Source organism: Oncorhynchus masou, chromosome 27 (assembly GCF_036934945.1).
Source record: "Oncorhynchus masou masou isolate Uvic2021 chromosome 27, UVic_Omas_1.1, whole genome shotgun sequence".
NCBI classification, from domain to species: Eukaryota; Metazoa; Chordata; class Actinopteri; order Salmoniformes; family Salmonidae; genus Oncorhynchus; species Oncorhynchus masou.
Genome location: NC_088238.1, coordinates 28,478,508 through 28,502,110, shown reverse-complemented (window position 1 = coordinate 28,502,110; position 23,603 = coordinate 28,478,508). Strand labels below are relative to the sequence as shown.

The following is a 23,603-nucleotide window of genomic DNA, read 5'->3' as shown; positions in this document are numbered from 1 at the left end:
TCTCACATCTCCATAGAGACCAGATTTCTCTGTAGTTTTCAAAATGCTAATTTATAATGGCACATACAATGAAAATATATTCTTGAACGTATACTTTCTTAAGTGTTAGCCGTTGTATTCGTATATCAACACTAGTCTTTCAAAGGTAGTTTATTTAATATCGTATTTAAATTAATATATATTATTTACTAAATACTTAGGGACAATCTGCAGTTTCTACATATATTTTTTGACAAATTAATATCTACTCATTGATTCTTGAATATACTTTAGAAATGCTTAATGAGCTTAGTTGAACTGTCGTACCCCATCATAACCCCAAATATAAGCTTTTTCTACTTAGCCTCAAATCATGGTTAAAACTATAATGTTGATGTCATGGAAGGTCAGTCCTTGCATCCATAGCTCTGTCTATACATTTGAGAGTAGTTACATTTCTCCCGTCCCATCCCTCAGTTTTTTACCAAAACAGGGGCAGGTAGGTTGGAGTGCTTAAAAAATGCATAATCTAGTGTTGTAACCTACAGTGCTCCTTTTCTGACAGAAATACAATGTCAAAAAAATATATCCAATTATTCAGTGTGTTTTCTTTTGTTATAAAATATTTACAAATTTAACTAAGGGAGTTGTGGATATTTTCAGCAGAAGTGTGGCACCTAACATTGCTGAGCAGAAATGACATACGAATTTGAACCTGCATGCTTGAGTTAAAATTAAATGTTGCAAAAGATATGTGACTGTAACAGAGCAGGAGGAGATTGCCTGAAGCGCTCGGCTTTTGAAAAGCAAAACGTTCTTTCATGATGAGTGGAGGAACCGAAACCTTAAACTCAAAGTGAAGGGGTGTTGATCCAGTCAAATCCACCGTGGCTCTGGAATACTGAAATCCACCTCTGCGTTTGATATGTGCATTTCCCTTTTGTAACTTTGGGGAAAACCGCCTGTGTCCATGATGTGTCCGTAATGCAAGTTTTCGACCAGAATGCTCAAACTGTAGGCACCTTGAGACGAGGTTGTGGCAGAGGGTAGGCTACACATTAAAGGTCTCCTCTCTCACACACACCTGCTGTTAGGAAAGCGGAGCTGGACTCCTGATCAAGACTGACTGGTGAGTCGTGATCAGGTGGATTGAGTGTTCAGTCGTTGTTACAGTTTATTAGGCTGCCTTAGTACTCCACAGTCACTGCTTTGGTCCTGAGGTATTCGTTAAGAGCATCCTCTCCTGCCGACAGAACCGAAGCACAGTTAATCAGTCAAACTCAAATCAAGCATGTTGGGCTCACAAGGCTATTCAAAGCTCCTAGGCCCATTGTCTTTGAACTATGTTTCAAGAAAAAGATCAACAATGGAAAATACATGGATATCTATTTATGACAGACCAACAAAAAATCAGCATACGATATGATCCACATTCCAATATGACAGTATCCAACATGAAACCCCTTGCCTAAATGATTACATGATTAACCCCAGACTCACCAAGGTCTTTCCCGAAGCCCGACTGTTTGAAACCACCGAACGGCGAGGCCACGTCGGTCTTGTTGTAAGTGTTGACGAACACGGTCCCGGCGTCCAGCCTCTCGCTCACGTACATGGCCTTGTTGATGTCGCGCGTGAACACACCGGACGCCAGGCCGAACTCGGTGTCGTTGGCTCTGTTTAGCACACCATCTATGTCACTGCCGGTCAGAAGGGGAGAAAAGAGACGTTGGTTAGGGTTGGGAACCACAAACCGCTCTATTACTTGGGTCTGTGGTGATGAAAGGTTGTCTCTTTAAAGACTGAGGAGACGCACCCGTCTTTGAACTTAGACACCACCATTATGGGACCAAAGGACTCCTCTTTGGCGATGAACATGTGATCCTCCACGTCTGTGAACAGTGTGGGCTCCATGAAGAACCCTGCAGGGAGCCCACATCATAGTGTAGTTAGCAATGATGATGAAGGTGGTTGGCTGAAACGTTGCATTACAGTGGCCTCCAATTGTGTTGTACTGTATCATCAGTATTCACTGACCAGTCTTATGTTACCAACTATTGTGGTCCATATACTATTATATCCTAGGTATTCTTCAGATATACTACATATTTTATCCACATACTGTTCATAATGTCTATACATCCCATCATATATATATACAGTGGGGCAAAAAAGTATTTAGTCAGTCACCAATTGTGCAAGTTCTCCCACTTAAAAAGATGAGCGAGGCCTGTAATTTTCATAATAGGTACACTTCAACTATGACAGACAAAATGAGAAAAAAATCCAGAAAATCACATTGTAGGATTTTTTTATTAATTTATTTGCAAATTATGGTGGAAAATAAGTATTTGGTCAATAACAAAAGTTTATCTCAATACCTTGTTATATACCTTTTGTTGGCAATGACAGAGGTCAAACGTTTTCTGTAAGTCTTCACATGGTTTTCACTCACTGTTGCTGGTATTTTGGCCCATTCCTCCATGCAGATCTCCTCTCGAGTAGTGATGTTTTGGGGCAGTTGCTGGGCAACACGGACTTTCAACTCCCTCCAAAGATTTTCTATGCGGTTGAGATCTGGAGACTGGCTAGGCCACTCCATGACCTTGAAATGCTTCTTACGAAGCCACTCCTTCGTTGCCCGGGCGGTGTGTTTTTCCGGTTCCGGTTGGAGCGAGCGGTCGCATCTACACTTCGGTCCGCAGGTAGTATAACTTTTCATTACATTTCATTACATTTCGTTATAGTACAACGGTTTGATTTGTCTTATCTTAGCAATTTCTTCTTAGCTAGCTACATAGCCGTCTTTGTATCAACGACAATTGCATATTATCGTATTTCGTCGTCCTAACGTATCTGCCCAGCAGCTAGCTAAGCAGCTAGCTAACATCCACTGTCCACTAGCACTGTAGAAACTATTACACTCAACTGAACGACTCGATTAGCGTAGTGTCAGCTAGCTACATAGTTGTCTTCGCTGTCTTCGTATCCAAGATAATTGTGCAGTTTAGAGTGTGTAGACTTAGAGTGATTATCTTAATTTACCGAGGTTAGCTAGCCAGCTATTTGTCGTCCTTAACGTAGGAAATGCTGCTAGCTAGCTAGCCAACAGCTAGCCAACCTCTACCGAATTGAACTCCAACTACCCGGTCAACATTCCGCGTCGCTCCACAGGTAGTATCACATTTTTCATTTCACTTCATTACAGTACAACGGTTTGATTTGTTTGATCGTAGCTAGCCAGCTACATAGCCGTCTTTGTATCTAAGACAATTGTGTAGTCTAGAGCGATTTTCTAGGTTAGCTGGCCAGCTATTGTCGGTCTTTCAACGTAGCTAGCCAGCTAGCCCCCGAATAGCAGCACTGTAGTAACTATTACAGTACAACGTTTTGTTTTGTTTGATCGTAGCTAGCTAGCTACATAGCCGTCTTTGTATCTAAGACAATTGTGTAGCCTAGAGCGATTTTCTAGGTTAGCTGGCCAGCTATTGTCGTTCTCTTAACGTAGCTAGCCAGCTAGCCCCCGAATAGCAGCACTGTAGTAACTATTACAGTACAACGGTTTGTTTTGTTTGATCGTAGCTAGCTAGCTACATAGCCGTCTTTGTATCTAAGTCAATTGTTTAGCCTAGAGCGATTTTCTAGGTTAGCTACATCGCAGCCACTACCAGCTAGCCTACTCCAGCAGTACTGTATCATTTCAATCATTTTAGTCTATAAGATTCTTGCTACGTAAGCTTAACTTTCTGAACATTCGAGACGTGTAGTCCACTTGTCATTCCAATCTCCTTTGCATTAGCGTAGCCTCTTCTGTACCCTGTCAACTATGTGTCTATCTATCCCTGTTCTCTCCTCTCTGCACAGACCATACAAACGCTCCACACCGCGTGGCCGCGGCCACCCTAATCTGGTGGTCCCAGCGCGCACGACCCACGTGGAGTTCCTGGTCTCCGGTAGCCTCTGGAACTGCCGATCTGCGGCCAACAAGGCAGAGTTCATCTCAGCCTATGCCTCCCTCCAGTCCCTCGACTTCCTGGCACTGACGGAAACATGGATCACCACAGATAACACTGCTACTCCTACTGCTCTCTCTTCGTCCGCCCACGTGTTCTCGCACACCCGAGAGCTTCTGGTCAGCGGGGTGGTGGCACCGGGATCCTCATCTCTCCCAAGTGGTCATTCTCTCTCTCTCCCCTTACCCATCTATCTATCGCCTCCTTTGAATTCCATGCTGTCACAGTTACCAGCCCTTTCAAGCTTAACATCCTTATCATTTATCGCCCTCCAGGTTCCCTCGGAGAGTTCATCAATGAGCTTGATGCCTTGATAAGCTCCTTTCCTGAGGACGGCTCACCTCTCACAGTCCTGGGCGACTTTAACCTCCCCACGTCTACCTTTGACTCATTCCTCTCTGCCTCCTTCTTTCCACTCCTCTCCTCTTTTGACCTCACCCTCTCACCTTCCCCCTACTCACAAGGCAGGCAATACGCTCGACCTCATCTTTACTAGATGCTGTTCTTCCACTAACCTCATTGCAACTCCCCTCCAAGTCTCCGACCACTACCTTGTATCCTTTTCCCTCTCGCTCTCATCCAACACTTCCCACACTGCCCCTACTCGGATGGTATCGCGCCGTCCCAACCTTCGCTCTCTCTCCCCCGCTACTCTCTCCTCTTCCATCCTATCATCTCTTCCCTCTGCTCATACCTTCTCCAACCTTTCTCCTGAGTCTGCCTCCTCAACCCTCCTCTCTTCCCTTTCTGCATCCTTTGACTCTCTATGTCCCCTATCCTCCAGGCCGGCTCGGTCCTCCCCTCCCGCTCCGTGGCTCGATGACTCATTGCGAGCTCACAGAACAGAGCTCCGGGCAGCCGAGCGGAAATGGAGGAAAACTCGCCTCCCTGCGGACCTGGCATCCTTTCACTCCCTCCTCTCTACATTTTCCTCCTCTGTCTCTGCTGCTAAAGCCACTTTCTACCACTCTAAATTCCAAGCATCTGCCTCTAACCCTAGGAAGCTCTTTGCCACCTTCTCCTCCCTCCTGAATCCTCCTCCCCCTCCCCCCTCCTCCCTCTCTGCAGATGACTTCGTCAACCATTTTGAAAAGAAGGTCGACGACATCCGATCCTCGTTTGCTAAGTCAAACGACACCGCTGGTTCTGCTCACACTGCCCTACCCTGTGCTCTGACCTCTTTCTCCCCTCTCTCTCCAGATGAAATCTCGCTTCTTGTGACGGCCGGCCGCCCAACAACCTGCCCGCTTGACCCTATCCCCTCCTCTCTTCTCCAGACCATTTCCGGGGACCTTCTCCCTTACCTCACCTCGCTCATCAACTCATCCCTGACCGCTGGCTACGTCCCTTCCGTCTTCAAGAGAGCGAGAGTTGCACCCCTTCTGAAAAAACCTACACTCGATCCCTCCGATGTCAACAACTACAGACCAGTATCCCTTCTTTCTTTTCTCTCCAAAACTCTTGAACGTGCCGTCCTTGGCCAGCTCTCCCACTATCTCTCTCAGAATGACCTTCTTGATCCAAATCAGTCAGGTTTCAAGACTAGTCATTCAACTGAGACTGCTCTTCTCTGTATCACGGAGGCGCTCCGCACTGCTAAAGCTAACTCTCTCTCCTCTGCTCTCATCCTTCTAGACCTATCGGCTGCCTTCGATACTGTGAACCATCAGATCCTCCTCTCCACCCTCTCCGAGTTGGGCATCTCCGGCGCGGCCCACGCTTGGATTGCGTCCTACCTGACAGGTCGCTCCTACCAGGTGGCGTGGCGAGAATCTGTCTCCTCGCCACGCGCTCTCACCACTGGTGTCCCCCAGGGCTCTGTTCTAGGCCCTCTCCTATTCTCGCTATACACCAAGTCACTTGGCTCTGTCATAACCTCACATGGTCTCTCCTATCATTGCTATGCAGACGACACACAATTAATCTTCTCCTTTCCCCTTCTGATGACCAGGTGGCGAATCGCATCTCTGCATGTCTGGCAGACATATCAGTGTGGATGACGGATCACCACCTCAAGCTGAACCTCGGCAAGACGGAGCTGCTCTTCCTCCCGGGGAAGGACTGCCCGTTCCATGATCTCGCCATCACGGTTGACAACTCCATTGTGTCCTCCTCCCAGAGCGCTAAGAACCTTGGCGTGATCCTGGACAACACCCTGTCGTTCTCAACCAACATCATGGCGGTGGCCCGTTCCTGTAGGTTCATGCTCTACAACATCCGCAGAGTACGACCCTGCCTCACACAGGAAGCGGCGCAGGTCCTAATCCAGGCACTTGTCATCTCCCGTCTGGATTACTGCAACTCGCTGTTGGCTGGGCTCCCTGCCTGTGCCATTAAACCCCTACAACTCATCCAGAACGCCGCAGCCCGTCTGGTGTTCAACCTTCCCAAGTTCTCTCACGTCACCCCGCTCCTCCGCTCTCTCCACTGGCTTCCAGTTGAAGCTCGCATCCGCTACAAGACCATGGTGCTTGCCTACGGAGCTGTGAGGGGAACGGCACCGCAGTACCTCCAGGCTCTGATCAGGCCCTACACCCAAGCAAGGGCACTGCGTTCATCCACCTCTGGCCTGCTCGCCTCCCTACCATTGAGGAAGTACAGTTCCCGCTCAGCCCAGTCAAAACTGTTCGCTGCTCTGGCCCCCAATGGTGGAACAAACTCCCTCACGACGCCAGGACAGCGGAGTCAATCACCACCTTCCGGAGACACCTGAAACCCCACCTCTTCAAGGAATACCTAGGATAAGATAAGTAATCCTTCTCACCACCCCCCCCCTTAATGATTTAGATGCACTATTGTAAAGTGGCTGTTCCACTGGATGTCAGAAGGTGAATTCACCAATTTGTAAGTCGCTCTGGATAAGAGCGTCTGCTAAATGACTTAAATGTAATGTAAATGTGTGTTTGGGATCATTGTCATGCTGAAAGACCCAGCCACGTTTCATCTTCAATGCCCTTGCTGATGGAAGGAGGTTTTCACTCAAAATCTCACGATACATGGCCCCATTCATTCTTTCCTTTACATGGATCTGTCATCCTGGTCCCTTTGCAGAAAAACAGCCCCAAAGCATGATGTTTCCACCCCCATGCTTCACAGTAGGTATGGTGTTCTTCGGATGCAACTCAGCATTCTTTGTCCTCCAAACACGACGAGTTGAGTTTTTACCAAAAAGTTCTATTTTGGTTTCATCTGACCATATGACATTCTCCCAATCTTCTTCTGGATCATCCAAATGCTCTCTAGCAAACTTCAGACGGGCCTGGACATGTACTGGCTTAAGCAGGGGGACATGTCTGGCACTGCAGGATTTGAGTCCCTGGCGGCGTAGTGTGTTACTGATGGTAGGCTTTATTACTTTGGTCCCAGCTCTCTGCAGGTCATTCACTAGGTCCCCCCGTGTGGTTCTGGGATTTTTGCTCACTGTTCTTGTGATGATTTTGACCCCACAGTGTGAGATATTGCGTGGAGCCCCAGAACGAGGGAGATTATCAGTGGTCTTGTGTCTCTTCCATTTCCTAATAATTGCTCCCACAGTTGATTTCTTCAAACCAAGCTGCTTACCTATTGCAGATTCAGTCTTCCCAGCCTGGTGCAGGTCTACAATTTTGTTTCTGGTGTCCTTTGACAGCTCTTTGGTCTTGGCCATAGTGGAGTTTGGAGTGTGACTGTTTGAGGTTGTGGACAGGTGTCTTTTATACTGATGACAAGTTCAAACAGGTACCATTAATACAGGTAACGAGTGGAGGACAGAGGAGCTTCTTAAAGAAGAAGTTACAGGTTTGTGAGAGCCAGGAATATTGCTTGTTTGTAGGTGACCAAATACTTATTTTCCACCATAATTTGCAAATAAATAAATTAAAAATCCTCCAATGTGATTTTCTGGATTTTATTTCTCATTTTGTCTGTCATAGTTGAAGTGTACCTATGATGAAAATTACAGGCCTCTCATCTTTTTAAATGGGAGAACTTACACAACTGGTGGCTGACTAAATACTTTTTGCCCCAATGTATTTTTTTTCTCATTTTGTCTGTCATAGTTGAAGTGTACCTATGATGAAAATTACAGGCCTCTCATCTTTTTAAATGGGAGAACTTACACAATTGGTGGCTGACTAAATACTTTTTTGCCCCACTGTATATATATATATATATATATATATTATGTATTTATTTATTTATACTCTGGAGTCTGACAATGTTAATATTTCTATATTCCTTAATTCCATTATTTTACTTTTAGATTAGTGTGTATTGTTGTTAACTGTAAGATAATACTGCACTGTTGGAGCTCGGAACACAAGCAATTCGCTACACCTGCAATAACATCAGCTAAATACTCTATGTGTATGTGACTGAAACAACTTGATTTGATTTTAAACACAGGTTATTCTACTATAGCTACTTTGGTAGGAGTGCATACTGTGATACTAAGAGAGGCCTATAGTATTGAAAAGACACTGCTTCAAAAGTGTTTACCTGGCCTGTCCACCTGTTTGCCCCCATACACCAGCGTGGCGCCCTCCTTCACGCCCACCTCACAGTACTCCACCAGCTTATCCATGTGGGCCTTGTGGTTCTGGGGCCCGTGGTCCGTGGAGCGGTCCAGAGGATCACCCACCTTCATCTTCTTTATCTCCTCCAACTGATGGGATGAAGAGGAGGGTAGACGGAGGAAGAGGAGGAATGCAAAGGCGATGATGAGGAAAAGGATCTTGAGAGACCCTTGAGCAACGCTACAAGGAGACTCAGATGTTGTGGGGTGGAGGAAGGGGGGGGAAGAGGAGAAGTATATTGTGCGTTTTGGACTGGTGTGGGAGGGTTCAGGATACTCACCACTCTCCTGATATACTCGTCATGTATGGACTCCTCCACAAACAGGCGTCCAGCAGCGATGCAGTTCTCTCCTTTGTTGAAGAACACAGAACTCATACCCTGCAGAAAGGGAGGTGGAGGAGAAAGGAATATGACGAAAATAAGAGCAGGTTCTCCTCTTTTCCTTCTGTTTTAGTTACTCTCTCTTTTCTGTCCCTCCCTCTCTCACCATGCGCACAGCCTTGTCCATGTCACAGTCGCTGAAGATGATGAGTGGAGACTTCCCTCCTAGCTCCAGAGAAACCTTCTTCAGGTTACTCAGCGCACAGCTGCAACAGGAAATGCCACGTGAGCCTGAGCAGGAAGTAGCCCAATATCAGCATATCAGGATTAACTGGGGTCTCAGCCCCCTACTGTACCTTTTCATGATCTGTTTGCCGATAGGGGTGGAGCCTGTGAAGCCCAGTTTACGGATGTCAGGGTGGTCAGACAAGCGCTGTCCCACCATCCCACCTATTAGAGAGATGGTGGATAGGGAGGTAGAGAGAGAGAAAGGGGTGAGGGCGGCAGGGGGAGAAAGGGTAGTAGAGATAAGGGAGAGAGGGTGGTGGATGGGGAGATGGAGTGAGAGAAACAGAAAAATAAAGATTAGAATCAAAAACCTTATCTAATAAGTTACCCACAGATCTCCTGGAGGACCTCTCCCTTCCCACAAGCCCTTGCTCCCTTGTGTCCTGTTACCTGAGCCAGGTACGATGTTGATGACTCCCTTGGGAATGCCAGCCTTCACAGTCAGCTCAGCAAACTTCAGGGCTGACAGAGGAGTAACCTTTTGGACGAGAGCAGAGAGCGAGTGAAACATGTTCCTTGCTGTGGACACGGGGAAACTCTTCAAGTGAATCAAATGACATCTGATATTCACATATGTGGTTCAGCAATGTGCCGTGCTAGAGAGGCTATTTTAACACGTCGGCCTGCAGAGAAAGGTTACGTTAGGTAGAGTTGTGCGTGACAGGTCGAGTCGAGTGTGACTGCCGTGTTACATAAGTTGTTCACCTGCTGGTATAAAATCTACGACTGAATCTGTCGTAATGTATGCAGGTGTGTGTGTTCTCACCTGTGCAGGTTTCAGGACCAGTGTGTTTCCAGCAGCGAGGCAAGCGGCACTCTTCCATGCCAGCATCATGAGTGGGTAGTTCCAGGGAATGATGATGGCACACACACTGGCACCCAGTAAACACACAACACTAACCGTGAGCAGGTGCCACAGGTCAGCCAAATGCAGTGATTGCTACAACCAATACTCATACTAAAACCACTACTCATGAATCATGTTCATATCTAAATGCATATGGCTATTTCCTAGTAGAGTTGTATCACATGTGAACTCTGACCCCTTACCCCAGGGGTTCCTTCTTGGTGAAGGTCAGGTTGCGATTGGGCCTGGCCTGGTTGATGGGTATCGTCTTGCCCTGTAGCAGACAGGATATAATAGAAGATATCCTTAGACTACTAGATTACTGAAAAAGATCGAGACAACTCGGTCAGGATGTGGCAACAGGGAAATGTGAATGGGGCCAGTTTCAACGTACAAAAACCCCTCCAAACATCTTTATATTTCACATATCTGGTCCATGCAGGTAAAACTGTACCTGGATCTTGTCGCACCAGCCGGCGAAGTAGCGGAAGGTCTGAATGGACATGCCTACGTGGGTCTTCAGGGCCAGGGTGTAGACAGCTCCAGAGTCTATGGACTCTATGGTGGCCAACTCCTCCTGGTGCTCCTCCATCAGGTCAGCCAGCCTGGTAGGGAGGGGAGGTCAACAAGAGAGATGGAGGTAGGGTCCACTGGCAGTCTTTGTCCTCAAAATATATTATTGTTGTATAAGTGGATATAAATCTGCACTATATAAACAAGTTCCCTGATAGTAACTATACTCCATAATGAGTCGAGGCAGATCTCCACCAGGCCTCTAGGAGGCGCTGTAGGCTTGGTGCTCACTTGTATAGCAGGGTGCCACGATCTCTAGGGTTCATCCTGCCCCAGGGACCAACCTCAAAGGCCTCTTTGGCTGCTGCTACCGCCCGGTCCACATCTCCCACTGACGCGTAGGCTACCTTACAGATCACCTAGGGAAAAGGGTTCATATTTAATGAAGTACCAATACAACAATGTCCACAAGTACGTATATCAGAGTGTATATCTAAGTATGATAGATGAGTAATAGTAGGATGTGTGTGTGTGTGTGTGTTCAGGTGTATCTGTTTGTATAGCATGACAACTCACAGAGCCATCGGCAGGGTTTATGGTATTGGCGGTCTTGCCGTTCTCTGCGTCCTCATACTTGCCATTGATGAAACACTGCCAAGGCATCTTCACCGTCATGTTGTTGACATCTTTAGTTGCCTGGGAACCAAACCATGACAGTGGCATAACATTACACGTCAAAGACAAATTTCCAGATCCAGCTGTGTCTTTATAAACACGTGTATATGTGTATATGTGTCATATAAACGCTTGAAAATACAAGTGGAAAGTGGGTGGGAAACAGTATGTTTCTCATCATCATCAATAGTAACACCATTTCAAATCAAACTTTATTTGTCACATGTGCCGAATACAAGTGTAAACTTTACCGTGAAATGCTTACTTACAATTCCTTAACCAACAGTACAGTTGAAGAAGAGAAGAAACATATTTACCAAGTAACACAATAAGAATAACAATAACGAGGCTATATACAGGTGGCCCCAGTACCGAGTCAGTGTGCAGGGGTACAGGTTAGCTGATATAATTTGTACATGTAGGTGGGGGTGAAGTGACTATGCATAGATAATAAACAGCGAGTAGCAGCAGTGTACAAAAGGGAGGGGTGGGTGGTAGAAGCTGTTCAGCAGTCTTGTTCAGCAGTCTTATGGCTTGGGGGTAGAAGCTGTTGAGGAGCCTTTTGGTCCTAGACTTGGAGCTCTGGTACCGCTTGCCGCGTGGTAGCAGAGAGAACAGTCTTTTACTTGGGTGACTGGAGTCTGACAATTTTATGGGATGGCAGGGAGCTTGGCCCCAGTGATGTACTGGGCCGTTCGCACCACCCTCTGTTGCTCATTATGGTCAGATGCCGAGCAGTTGCCATACCAGGCGGTGATGCAACTGGTCAGGATGCTCTCGATGGTGCAGCTGTAGAACTTTGAGGATCTGGGGACCCATGCCAAATCGTTTCAGTCTCCTGAGGGGGATAAAGGTTTTGTCGTGCCCTCTTCACAACTGTCTTGGTATGTTTGGACCATGATAGATCGTTGGTAATGTGGACACCAAGGAACTAGAAACTGTCAACCCGCTCCACTACAGCCCCATTGATGTTAATGGGGGCCTGTTCAGCCCACCTTTTCCTGTAGTCCACGATCAGCTCCTTTGTCTTGCTCACATTGAGGGTGAGGTTGTTGTCCTGGCACCACACTGCCAGTTCTCTGACCTCCTCCCTATAGGCCGTCTCATCATTGTCTGTGATCAGTCCTACCACTGTTGTGTCGTCAGAAAACTTAATGATGGTGTTTGAGTCGTGTTTGGCCACGCAGTCGTGGGTGAACAGGGAATACAGGAGGGGACTAAGTACACACCTGAGGGGCCCCAGTGTTAAGGATCAATGTGGAAGATCTGTTGTTGCCTACCTTACCACCTGGGAGGTGTTTAGACCCAGAGTTCTTAGCTTAGTGATGAGCTTCGTGGGCACTATGGTCTTGAACGCTGAGCTGTAGTCAATGAACAGCATTCTCACATAGGTGTTCCTTTTGTCCAAGTGAGAAAGGGGAGTGTGATTGAGATTGCGTCATCTGTGGATCTGTTGCGGCAGTATGCGAATTGGAGTGGGTCTAGGGTGTCCGGGAGGATGCTGTTGATGTGAGCCATGACCAGCCTTTCAAAGCACTTCATGGCTACTGACGTGAGTGCCACGGGGCGGTAATCATTTAGTCAGGTTACCTTTGCTTCCTTGGGCACAGGGACTATGGTGGTCTGCTTGAAACATATAGGTATTACAGACTCTGTCAGGGAGAGGTTGAAAATGTCAGTGAAGACACTTGCCAGTTGGACCACGCATGCTTTGAGTACACATCCTGGTAATCCATCTGGCCCAGAGGCTTTGTGAATGTTGACCTGTTTAAAGGTTTTGTTCACATTGGCTACCGAGAGCGTTATCACAGTCATCCAGAATAGCTGGTGCTCTTGTGCATGCTTCAGTGTTGCTTGCCTCGAAACGAGCATAAAAAGGCATTTAGCTCGTCAGGAGGATAGAATTATGGTCAGATTTGCCAAATGGAGGGCGGGGTAGAGCTTTGTAGGCATCTATGTGTGTGGAGAAAAGGGGGTCTAGGATTTATTTTTCTCTGGTTGCACATGTGACATACTGGTAAAAATTTGGTAAAACTGATTTAAGTTTTTCTGCATTAAAGTCTCCCGCCACTAGGAGCGCCATTTCTGGGTGAGCATTTTCTTCTTTGCTTATGGTCTTTTAGAGTTGGTTGAGAGCGGTCTTAGTGCCAGCTTTGTTCTGTGGTGGTAAATAGATGGCTACGAATAATATAGATGAGAACTCTCTTGGTAGTGTGGTCTACAGCTTATCATAAGGTACTCGAGGCTTCTTTAATATCAGACATCGTGCACCAGCTGTTATTGACAAATAGACACACACCCCCAACCCTCATCTTACCAGAGGTAGCGTCTCTGTTCTGCCGGTGCATGGAAAATCCTGCTAGCTCTATATTGTCCGTATCATCGTTTAGCCACGTCTCGGTGAAACATAGATGTTACAGTTTTTGATGTCCCGTTGAAGGGATAATCTTAATCGTAGGTCATACAATTTATTTTCCAATGATTGCATGTTAGCAAGAAGAACGGATGGCAGTGTGAGTTTCTCGCTCACCTACGGATTCTCAGAAGGCTGCCCGATCTGTGGCCCCTTTTCCTCTGTGGAGTCTTTTCTTCGCGCAAAAGGTGTGGATCTGGGCCTGTTTCAGTGAAAGCAGGATATTCTTCTCTCGGGCTCGTTAAAGGAAAAGGTTTCTTACAGTCGTCTGTCAGTAATCTCAGTTCTGATGCCCAGAAGTTATTTTCGGTCATAAGAGACGGTAACATTATGTACACAATAATTTAATAATAAGTTACACAACACGCAAAAAAAATAACGAAATAGCATAATTGGTTGGGAGAATGTAAAACGTCAGCCATGTTCTTCGGCACCATCTGTGCTCTGTATGACTAGCCTGGTCCCAGATCAGTTTGTACTGTCTTGCCAACTCCTTTGGTCATTAATTGTGGTGTCTTGCCAACTCCTAAGATCATTGTTGCACAACTGACCATAGGAGTTGGCAAGACAGCACAAACTGATCTGGGACCAGGCTACTGTATGACAGTTGTTTGTCTGACTCACATAGTTGATGACCATCTCCTCCTCCTGGTCCTCCCCCCTCAGCCTTCTCACAAACATCTGGATGAAGTCCTGGAAGGTGGTGGCCATGTACACATCCTCATTCTGCAGATGCAACCCTACACACCTCTGCTTAATCTCCTCCACCAGCCTGGGGAGAAGATGGGGTTATAGCAGGGTCATAGTGAAGTTATGTCAGGTCATAGGAGAATATGTCACTCAGGTACAATGGGGTCAACTAGAGTCATAAAAGTCACCATGATGATTAAAAGCTGATCACTGCTAATAGAATATATAACAAAAAACTCTAGGTCAAGTGAGGGAAATGAAGGGTTAAACCAGGCCAATGCCAGTGAAAGCATACACTCACCTGACCACATCCATAGAAGCAGCTCCTGACTTGAAGAAGTCTGTGGTTTCCTCAATGGCAGCAACGTTGCTCAAAATGCCTTTCCAGATGTCCTGGAGTGACAACACACTGAATCAGTTGTGCTAATTGAACAGCTTCTATCTGAATCATGCATTTGCAACATGGCGGTATACTAAGTAACAGATTATGTTGTAGTAGTGTCAAACTATCACACATGGCTATGTGGCAGCCTTCAGAGACACAATGAGAAACGTACTCGTATCTCCTCTGCTATCTTCTTCTCGTCATCAGTCAGCTCCACGCGGGCGGTGTCTCCTGAAGAGAAGTACTTAGCAGCAGAGATCATCTTACCATCCTCAAACTGCAGGTTCTTCACCATCAGCTGTGGAGGAACCAGAGGAGGAAGAGGGTGAGGAGAGGGAGAAGGAGGAGAGGCAACAAATAGTTAGGGTTAGGCCTGAGCTATGTCTTAATGACTAAACTGGAGAAATCATTCACAAAATGAACATTTAGAAGCCATCGGAAGTTGATAGATATAGTGCTCTATGTTACAGCACAGGTAATAGAGTTAACAGGGTTGCCACTAGACACTTGCTTGTACATTTCCCTATTAGTTTCCCATTGATCTCATTTTCTGTGACTCACCGCTTTGCTATCTGACCCGTACAGAACCAGGCCGTTCTTGGTGACGACACCAGGCTGGGACGCCCCCTCTATCTCCAGGGGCTGACCGGCTGGCACCGACTCCCCCAGCATGGACGACCCGTACAGAGTCACAGTCTAAGAAGAGAGAGGACATGGGGTCGATTGACATACTGCCAATGAGACAGACAGACACACACACACACACACGGTAATAAAGAAACAGAACATTAGACACGACAGTACAGTTCATACATACATTGTAAATGTAAGTGTGTGTGTGTGTGCAAGTGTGTGTTTTAGGGAACGCACCTGACCATCAATGACCGCCCACGCCCCGGGGACTTTGTCGTGGCCACGGATCCAGTTGTGGATAGCCTCTGCCGGCTGGGCGAGGTTGACCTGGAGGACAGACAGAAGATGGGTGAGGAAGAAAATCTTCCTTTTCAGACACTTCTTCCCTTGGTTTCTAGGAACCACGGGGAGGACAAACAGTTGGCTGCCTATTATGCAGCACTTAGAAGAGGGACCTTAAAAATAACCTCTCACTCCCTCCTCGCCTTAAGAATGTTGGCCAGTGCTATGGGCTCTCGTACGTTAACACTCCCCACCCACCTCAAACCCTACCCCCCTCCTTATACAACCCCTCGTCCCATTACTGGCCCGAGTACATTACCCTCTTGTTAAACAGGACTATTCCAAACTGCGTAATGAATGGACGTAGTGTGGAATTAAATGGCTACAAATGGAGCAGCATCAAACTGCCATAATAATATCAGCAGAAAAGTGACAGGACAGGACATTATTTGAATGTTTATTTCCTAACATGATATTTGACTTAAGTTTCCTTCATTCCCTACAAACTGCCTTAACCAGGTGACCCTGTTTCACAGCCACATTCAGTATCTCTGTAAAGGTTCTCCTCGTCATCGGAGGAAGAGTAGTCAAGATCGGACCAAAATGCAGCGTGGTATGTGTCCATGTTAATATTTAATAAATCAACTGAACACTGAATAACAAAACAACAAAGAGAGTGAACGAAACAGTCCTGTAAGGTGCAACAACACAAAACAGAAAACTACCCACAAATCAAGTGGGAAAAACAGGCTACCTAAGTATGATTCTCAATCAGAGACAACGATTGACAGCTGCCTCTGATTGAGAACCATACCAGGCCAAACACATAGAAAACCAAAACTAGAACAACACATAGAATGCCCACCCCAACTCACGCCCTGACCAACCTAAACAAGAAACATAACAAAGGAACTAAGGTCAGAACGTGACAATCTCACCTTGGAGTTGGACTTCTTCTGGATACCCTCGTAGCTGGCCCCCTCCTCTGTCTGAGGGACTCGTGGGGCCTTCCCATCAGCGATCAGCTGCACTGACTCTACCTGCACCACAGGAATACACCAGCCCCCAAGCGATGTCAGTGTGTTACAGCAGTGGGACTGTGATATGTTTTATCCTGATTGTGATCCGAGGATGGACAGATGGAGATGGTGGTGCATTGCTATGGTTACCATGGCCTTGATGCCCTCTGGAAAGAGGAAGCGATTGTAGAGGGAGTCCACCGTGTCGTTGGGTTCCACATGACACTCTCTCTGGAGCAGGATGGGACCGGTGTCCAGACCATCATCAGCCCAGAAGATGGAGAACCCAGCCTTCTTATCCCCTTGGATCAGAGTCCTGAGGACACAGGACCAGGTCAGACACAGAACCAACGTCAAGCATAGAACCACGGTCATACATAAAAACAGGGATGTACCCAGAAACAGGGTCATACATGGTACCATATGGAGAAGGCCACTCATGGAATCAGGTAATGCATAAAACCAGGAACTAAATCGTGACAAAGCTATTAGCTGGAAAAAAGTAGGCTACATGAAAAGTGCAGTAATGTTAATATAACCGTGTATGTGTGCGCAGGTTTTCAGTGAATTTATGTCAATCACGAAGCTCATCTGCATTTCCTGCAGAGCAGGATAATTCTCAGCAACAAAAGAAAGAGCGATCAAATTAAGATTCTACACCTGTAGTACAGAGCGAGAGAAAGCCAGCCTTTTCCATAGAGCCCACTCACAAGAAAAACAGCCAAGTCAGACACAGATCAGTGTCAAATATAGGCTAAATCCACATAGCTGTTCACACACAGAGACGTACATAGACTCACACACACATACCCTGAACACAGATAACAGGAACCGAGAATAGATAAGGGTAGGAAAAAGATAAGGCAAACTGTACTCAGCCAAACACATTACAAACAGTTCATCCCCAAACCAGACCAGTTAGATAGCACCTCTCACTCCTACTCAGCTCTCCAGCAGGTGTTTAACTATATGGACAAGGCACACACTAAAGACCTTACACTGGTCATGGCTATGTATTGACAACAGCTGAAATGACCACATGTGCCTCTGCACTTGACCGTCTCCATTCACCACACACACACACTACCCCACACGCCTATAAACCTTAATCCTCACACTATCTTAACCCTTTCTTTCTCCCCTCCCTCCCTCACCAGTTGATGGCAGAGGCCCCGCGGTGCAGGGGCAGGATGGAGGGGTGGTAGATGATGGAACCGTGGGCTGGGTGGTCGATCACGTTCATGGGGATGAACTGGGAGCAGAAGGGCATGACGTTGAGCTCAGCCCCCACCGCCTTGTAGGCCTCCACTACTTCCGTGATGGGCTTCCCTTTGACACGCCACCGCGGGAACTTAAAGACTGGCGTCCCGTCCTTCTCCGCCACTACCGCTGGGGGGAGATAAAGGTGAGGGGGGGGGGGTAGACAGAATACTTATATATTTTCTCTCTGAATTTAAAAACTAGTTTTTACTTTTGTACAGTAGGTGATTGTGTATCTCAGTTTATCTGTGTGACCGTTATCTGTGTGAGCTGGGTGTGCGTCAGGGTTAATTATGAAATGAGTTGCGAATTGCTCTTTCATTTCAATTAAATTCTTGAATTTGGCCACACCCAACGTGAAGCAGAATTTGAATAGAATTTGAATGAAAGGAAGTAGAATTTGTTTAAATTATATTCAAATGGATTATTTATTCTACACATTACCATAGTAATGTTTATTTTGATAACATGCATGGTTGGTTACCAGTACCATAAGGTTGAAACATTTCATTTTTAAACTCATTCTCAACCATTTAAAATAATTAGTGGCCTGGACAAATTCTAAGATCATGTTGTGGGTTGTCTATAATAATTCATAATTCCCTTAGTGTTTTTAAATATAAAAAAAAAAACATTGCATTTGATCAAACGCTGCAGAATGGAAGGGAACATCTCATGACAATGACAAATACTGTTTGACATCTTTGAGTTGTAATCAAACTAATATTTGAAATGGTATGTGAATTCTTTGCATTAATAATTAGCATATCCTGTTGATAAAAGACTTCTCATATGAATGAGACCTCATGTTTCACGTTTCAGTTGAATTGCTTTGAATTCAAATCTAATCAAATTCTGCTTCCTGTGGTGTGTGGCCAATTCAAATTCAATTCCAATTCACTGTTTGAATTGAATTAAATTCTGAAATTCCGAATTGACACCAACTCTGGTGTGCGTGGGTGTTCCGGTCTTCCCCAGTTCCAACCAGTTCCAGGGCACAGACTGCTCTACTACCCTACTAGGGTTATGGTTACATGAAACCCACACTTTGGCCCCACCTGCTCCACACAAATTAAATTACACACACAGGCCGATGGGAGGGGTGGGACAGGATAGGGGGCTGGCCTGGGGGCACACGGTCCGTCTCAGAGTGAGTGTGTGCACCGGTGTGTGTGTGTTAAAGGCCACATGGAGCTGTTGGCCTCATCCAGCCAGCTATGCTAATCTGGGTGCTCAGCATGATCGTAGCCTCGTAGTAATGCTTTATAAGAAGGCCATGCTTTATGCCATGGCAATAAGTGAAGTGTTAGAGGCTGTTTGACTCACAGACGGTTAGGCTAATAGAGACAGTTTCTGTTTACCATCCAACGCTACGTTCGAGTGATGTGCGTGCATCCCAACATCAAAAAGCTCTGTAAGCAGGATAGCTAAAGCTGATGTCGGGACCTTAACAAAGAGGCACCTGAAACCCCACCTCTTCAAGGAATACCTAGGATAGGATAAAGCAATCCTTCTCACCCCCCCCCCCCTTAAATGATTTAGATGCACTATTGTAAAGTGGCTGTTCCACTGATGTCAGAAGGTGAATTCACCAATTTGTAAGTCGCTCTGGATAAGAGCGTCTGCTAAATGACTTAAATGTAAATGTAAAACAAACTTAAAAACGAGTGAGTGATGACCATGAAAACACACAGGACTGGTGGCTATAGCTATTTTCAACAAGTATATTATTCTTCTGGCTTTATTGAGCTCTAATGTTCATATTTGACCTTGACTTGCTAGCTTGCTTGTTAACTTGTGCAAGCTGAAGTTGCATGGGATCATATCCACTGCTAGGTAAACAAAGAGGTTTCTGATGATGAACTGTGCATGCAACTTTTCATGACGTGGGAAATGGGTCTATAGATGTGACATTACATCATCATTACATTGTCAAGTAAACATTTACACAGTAGGCAAAAAATACCCACAATCAAACCATCTGCTCTGTAAATACTTTGCCTCAGGCTAATAACAGGGAAATCAAATGTGAAACCATGTTTTACTTAAAATGTTTGACCATATTGTGTAACAAGGTTTCCTTTACAGTACCCGTGTCCAGCAATTCAGGCCCCGACAGGTCTCTGGACCAGAGGTCCTCTGCCAGATCAACTCAACGGGAATGTTATTTTTTTACAGGGATGCCAAAAAATATCGTAATAACACAGAGATCTGTTTCCCTAGCCAAACGGCAGAAATCTCTCAATCCTGTGCCAAGAACACAGAGGGTCGCTGTATAACCTCACTGCAGAGCAGAGGAGGCTGGTAGGATGAGCTATAGGAGGTCAGGCTCATTGTAATAGTTAGAATGGAATAAATGGAAGAGTTAAACATGTGGTTTCAATATGTTTGCTGTGTTTGATACCGTTCCATTCCAGCCATTACAATGAGCCTGTCCTATAGTTTCTCCCACCCGCCTCTTCTGCTGCAGTCAGGCTGAACTGAAGTTAGGCTAAATCAGGGTAATTGGGACTAACAGGGTTTGGTCAGGGGTGTGTATCTCCCCTGTGTGTTGTTGTTTGTTTGCCTAGCAAGGACGCAGTGGCGTTAAACTACGGATATTGTCCCATCTAGTAAGTTATCCTCTCTATAGAGAGAGAAGATAAAGCAGAGATATAATGAAGAAAGAGAGAGGGGGAGAAGCACTGAACAGGGACCCTTGCCATCCCAGCTGATGCATGCTGGGTAAAATAATTTGCATCATATCAAACCAGGGCCTCTCCCTACTAAAGCAATTGGCCCACAGTCCTAACGCTAGGCATAAAGGCCTGTCAACATGGATCTACCTCCCTCACTGACAGGGACAGTCAGTCCTCTCCTGACCCAGAGAGACCCAGGGCTAAAGGGGCTTCCGCCTCAGATTATCAGGGTAACCACTGAAGCCATTACATCTCATTTAGAAAAGAGACTGGGAGCAATCATTGACACAAACTCCACTAACTCAGTTAGACCGTGGGAGTCTAGGAGAGGACGGACTGGATCATGACTGAGACCATGCAGATGGTAACAATGTAAAGAGGTGGCCATGCTCTGGTGAGGATGTAAGCATGCCACTTCCATAAATGTTTTGTTGCAATATTCATTCACTGAGTCATGATAACTTGTGTACCCCTCCAAAAAAGAGGGCATGATGAAGAGAAGGAAATAATGGAGAAGAGAGAGAGACTCTCCCTCCAGTCATCCCCCGTGTGTCAATACTTACCCAGAGGGTCTGCCTTGCCATCCCTATCTGGCACAGTGAACACGCCCACCACCCTATGGCCCTGCTTCCGTAGGTTGGTGTACACTTCCTGTCCAAACAGGCTCTGGCCAATCAGAGCCAGTCTCAGCTTATTTTGGTAATAATTCTGGAGGAGACAAGAAAGAGCATGTGAGTTAGAGTGGTAAAAACTCTTTCTGACACATGAGAATAGCCTATACTGTACTGGTGGGCTTTAAGATCAAAACACATATATTTCCCCCATATCCTTCAGGCTTTGAACCAATATGACCGAATACTGATGGAGACAAACTCCAACTTTCAATTGGACCATACTCATGTCCATGACCAATATTCATTTTCCCTTCTAACATCCCTCATGTTGAGTATACATAGGCATTTTGTAACGTTGAAAAGCATTTATACTCTTCCCTCTCCATTGCCAAGTTTTTTTAGGAGTTTCTGGCAGCCAGACTGGTCCAATGGGCAATAAATCTTGGTCCTCTGGGACAGAGGGTGGTCTGAAATGCTATTGACTACAGAGAGCACAACCCCCTCCTCCAACTAGAATGAATGCTCAAATAAGTTCAAATGAGGCTACTTCAATCAGTGTGTCTGTCTGGAAGTTCATGTGAAAATGGAAAGTTTCAAGTGTCCTATGCCGAAATAGACTAGGAATAAAGTAAACACTATAGCTGTTCATGTGTAATAACGTAATACATGTTAGAACAATGTAATAACCACATAATACATGTTATGACAATGTGTTATTCAATTGTTATAGCCCAATGTACACAGCTCCTGTGAACGCTTACACCCAGACAGGCATGGTAGGCGAACATTTTACACCACTGAGTGACTACCTATCAGCCAGCTAAAACGGCAATGATAAGAGATACATTTCTGCCGTTACATTGTAACCACCTACAGTAGCAGTTTGATATGGGCCGGTGTTGTTTACACAACAACTACAAAACCATATCGTATCAGTCCCTTTTCCTTGCTAATATCCTGACAGTAACTTCAATGTCAGTCGAATTATAGGCAGTTCGTTGCGTGTATGTGGATTTCTGGATAGTGTGTTGCTAAGCCGCTCTGTTCAGCTGTCTGTGGTCTCTCGTTCAGCTGATGCAACTCCCCACGAACTGTACAATGGAAGTAATTCGTGCAGCGATGGAGGCAACGTGCATAACATGGTAACTGGCAAAGACATGTCTTTCTTTGTATGGTTGTTAGAATACAAATACATAGTACATAATATGAATTCGCCTTTATGGTAATAAACGTTACTAATGTTGCATATCAGATATCAAAGAAGAGAACTGTCAAGCATGCATCGTATTTCGATTAGATTGTAGGCTACTGTGAGTGTGCACTGTGCACACCCAGGCATTGACGGATCTGAGACCGAGTCATTCAGTCATTGTAACATATGAAGATGACTCGATTTTAACCTGATATATATTCATGCATTAGAACAACAATGACAACATCGTGTGAATCAGCTGGCAAGCAATTAGGATTCTCCATAGCGACAAAAGGAGGGCGGGGGGAGACACAGGGGATAGCGGATGCAACATAAACAATGTTACTTACAGAGCTGGTAGAGAATTTCCTAATGATTCTGTTCGCTGTCCACAACATGATGGCTGTATTAATTAACACAAATTAAAAAACAACAGAATTAGTCCAACGTGGTCTGGGGACGTGTATGAGCTCCTGATGACACAAACACCTGCCTCGCAATGACAGCGGTTCGAGCTAGCCACAGCCAGCTCACACCGGCGTGCGCGCGGGGTACTGTCTACGTGCGCGCTCACGAATCCTACTACTTCCTTCAATGAGGCACGCTTGTATTTTACATTTCACAGTCTTGCGTTATAGTAAGAATTGCTTTTCGCAATGAATTGTGCGTGCTTCCAGTGGAATATCTATGTCATTTTATCAAAAGACCACGAAACCGGCCGGACACGAAGACGCAACATTGATCATGTATAAAAATCAAAAACGCTTAACCTTCATCTAGCGCCCCCCTTGAATGGGTTATGACGAGTAGGCTACATTTACATAATAATTCCATTGTGATCAAATATAAATAGCAGCCATTATGTACTATTTTAGCATTTTATACAAAATTATCTGTATTAGTTTATTTCAATGTTTATCATAATAATAAAATAATAAATCCACACACGCACATCAGTATCATAACAGACCATGTGTCACTTTGTGATTGTTTAGTAATTCATTTAATTTCATCCATTCGCTACAGGCCCAGGTCTGGACAGCTTTTCCATCTCAGGAAAACCATCCATGTGTAAACACACTTTGACCTCTGCTGAACACCCTGATGGAAAACTAGAGCAGGGCAGCTCTCTGGATAGTAGTGGAAGGAACCCCAAACATTCACAACAAGGTGCTTTAAACACTCCACAGTTATGCCCTCTCCTGAGTGGAAATTGTGTAACATGAGGAATTATGCATTTGTATTGT

At 45.6% G+C, this 23,603-nt stretch overlaps 1 protein-coding gene across 1 annotated transcript; it reads right to left on the bottom strand.

The window, feature by feature from the left end:
* Positions 1-350: 350 nt before the first annotated feature.
* Positions 351-22,882, bottom strand: LOC135515953 (mitochondrial 10-formyltetrahydrofolate dehydrogenase-like). Its single transcript, XM_064939852.1, has 23 exons — positions 22,707-22,882; positions 21,114-21,258; positions 17,767-18,001; positions 16,763-16,928; positions 16,532-16,633; positions 15,549-15,638; positions 15,240-15,374; positions 14,851-14,976; positions 14,595-14,686; positions 14,228-14,375; positions 11,092-11,211; positions 10,807-10,934; positions 10,457-10,607; positions 10,206-10,276; positions 9,922-10,027; positions 9,546-9,633; positions 9,224-9,317; positions 9,034-9,133; positions 8,826-8,924; positions 8,469-8,634; positions 1,796-1,901; positions 1,480-1,679; positions 351-1,222 (listed from the first exon to the last, which is right to left on the bottom strand). Exons 1-23 carry the CDS (start codon positions 22,752-22,754, stop codon positions 1,167-1,169), a joined length of 2,772 nt encoding a protein of 923 aa, XP_064795924.1. The 5' UTR covers positions 22,755-22,882; the 3' UTR covers positions 351-1,166.
* Positions 22,883-23,603: the final 721 nt, after the last annotated feature.

Bases quoted from the DNA above. Each gene is read 5' to 3' on its own strand.
- LOC135515953 (XM_064939852.1), bottom strand. From the start codon at position 22,754: ATGTTGTGGACAGCGAACAGAATCATTAGGAAATTCTCTACCAGCTCT. The intron at 16,634-16,762 runs GTAACCATAGCA...CCTGTGGTGCAG, and splicing joins CAGAGGGCATCAAGGCCATG to GTAGAGTCAGTGCAGCTGAT. The intron at 9,134-9,223 runs GTACAGTAGGGG...TTCCTGTTGCAG, and splicing joins GGCAAACAGATCATGAAAAG to CTGTGCGCTGAGTAACCTGA.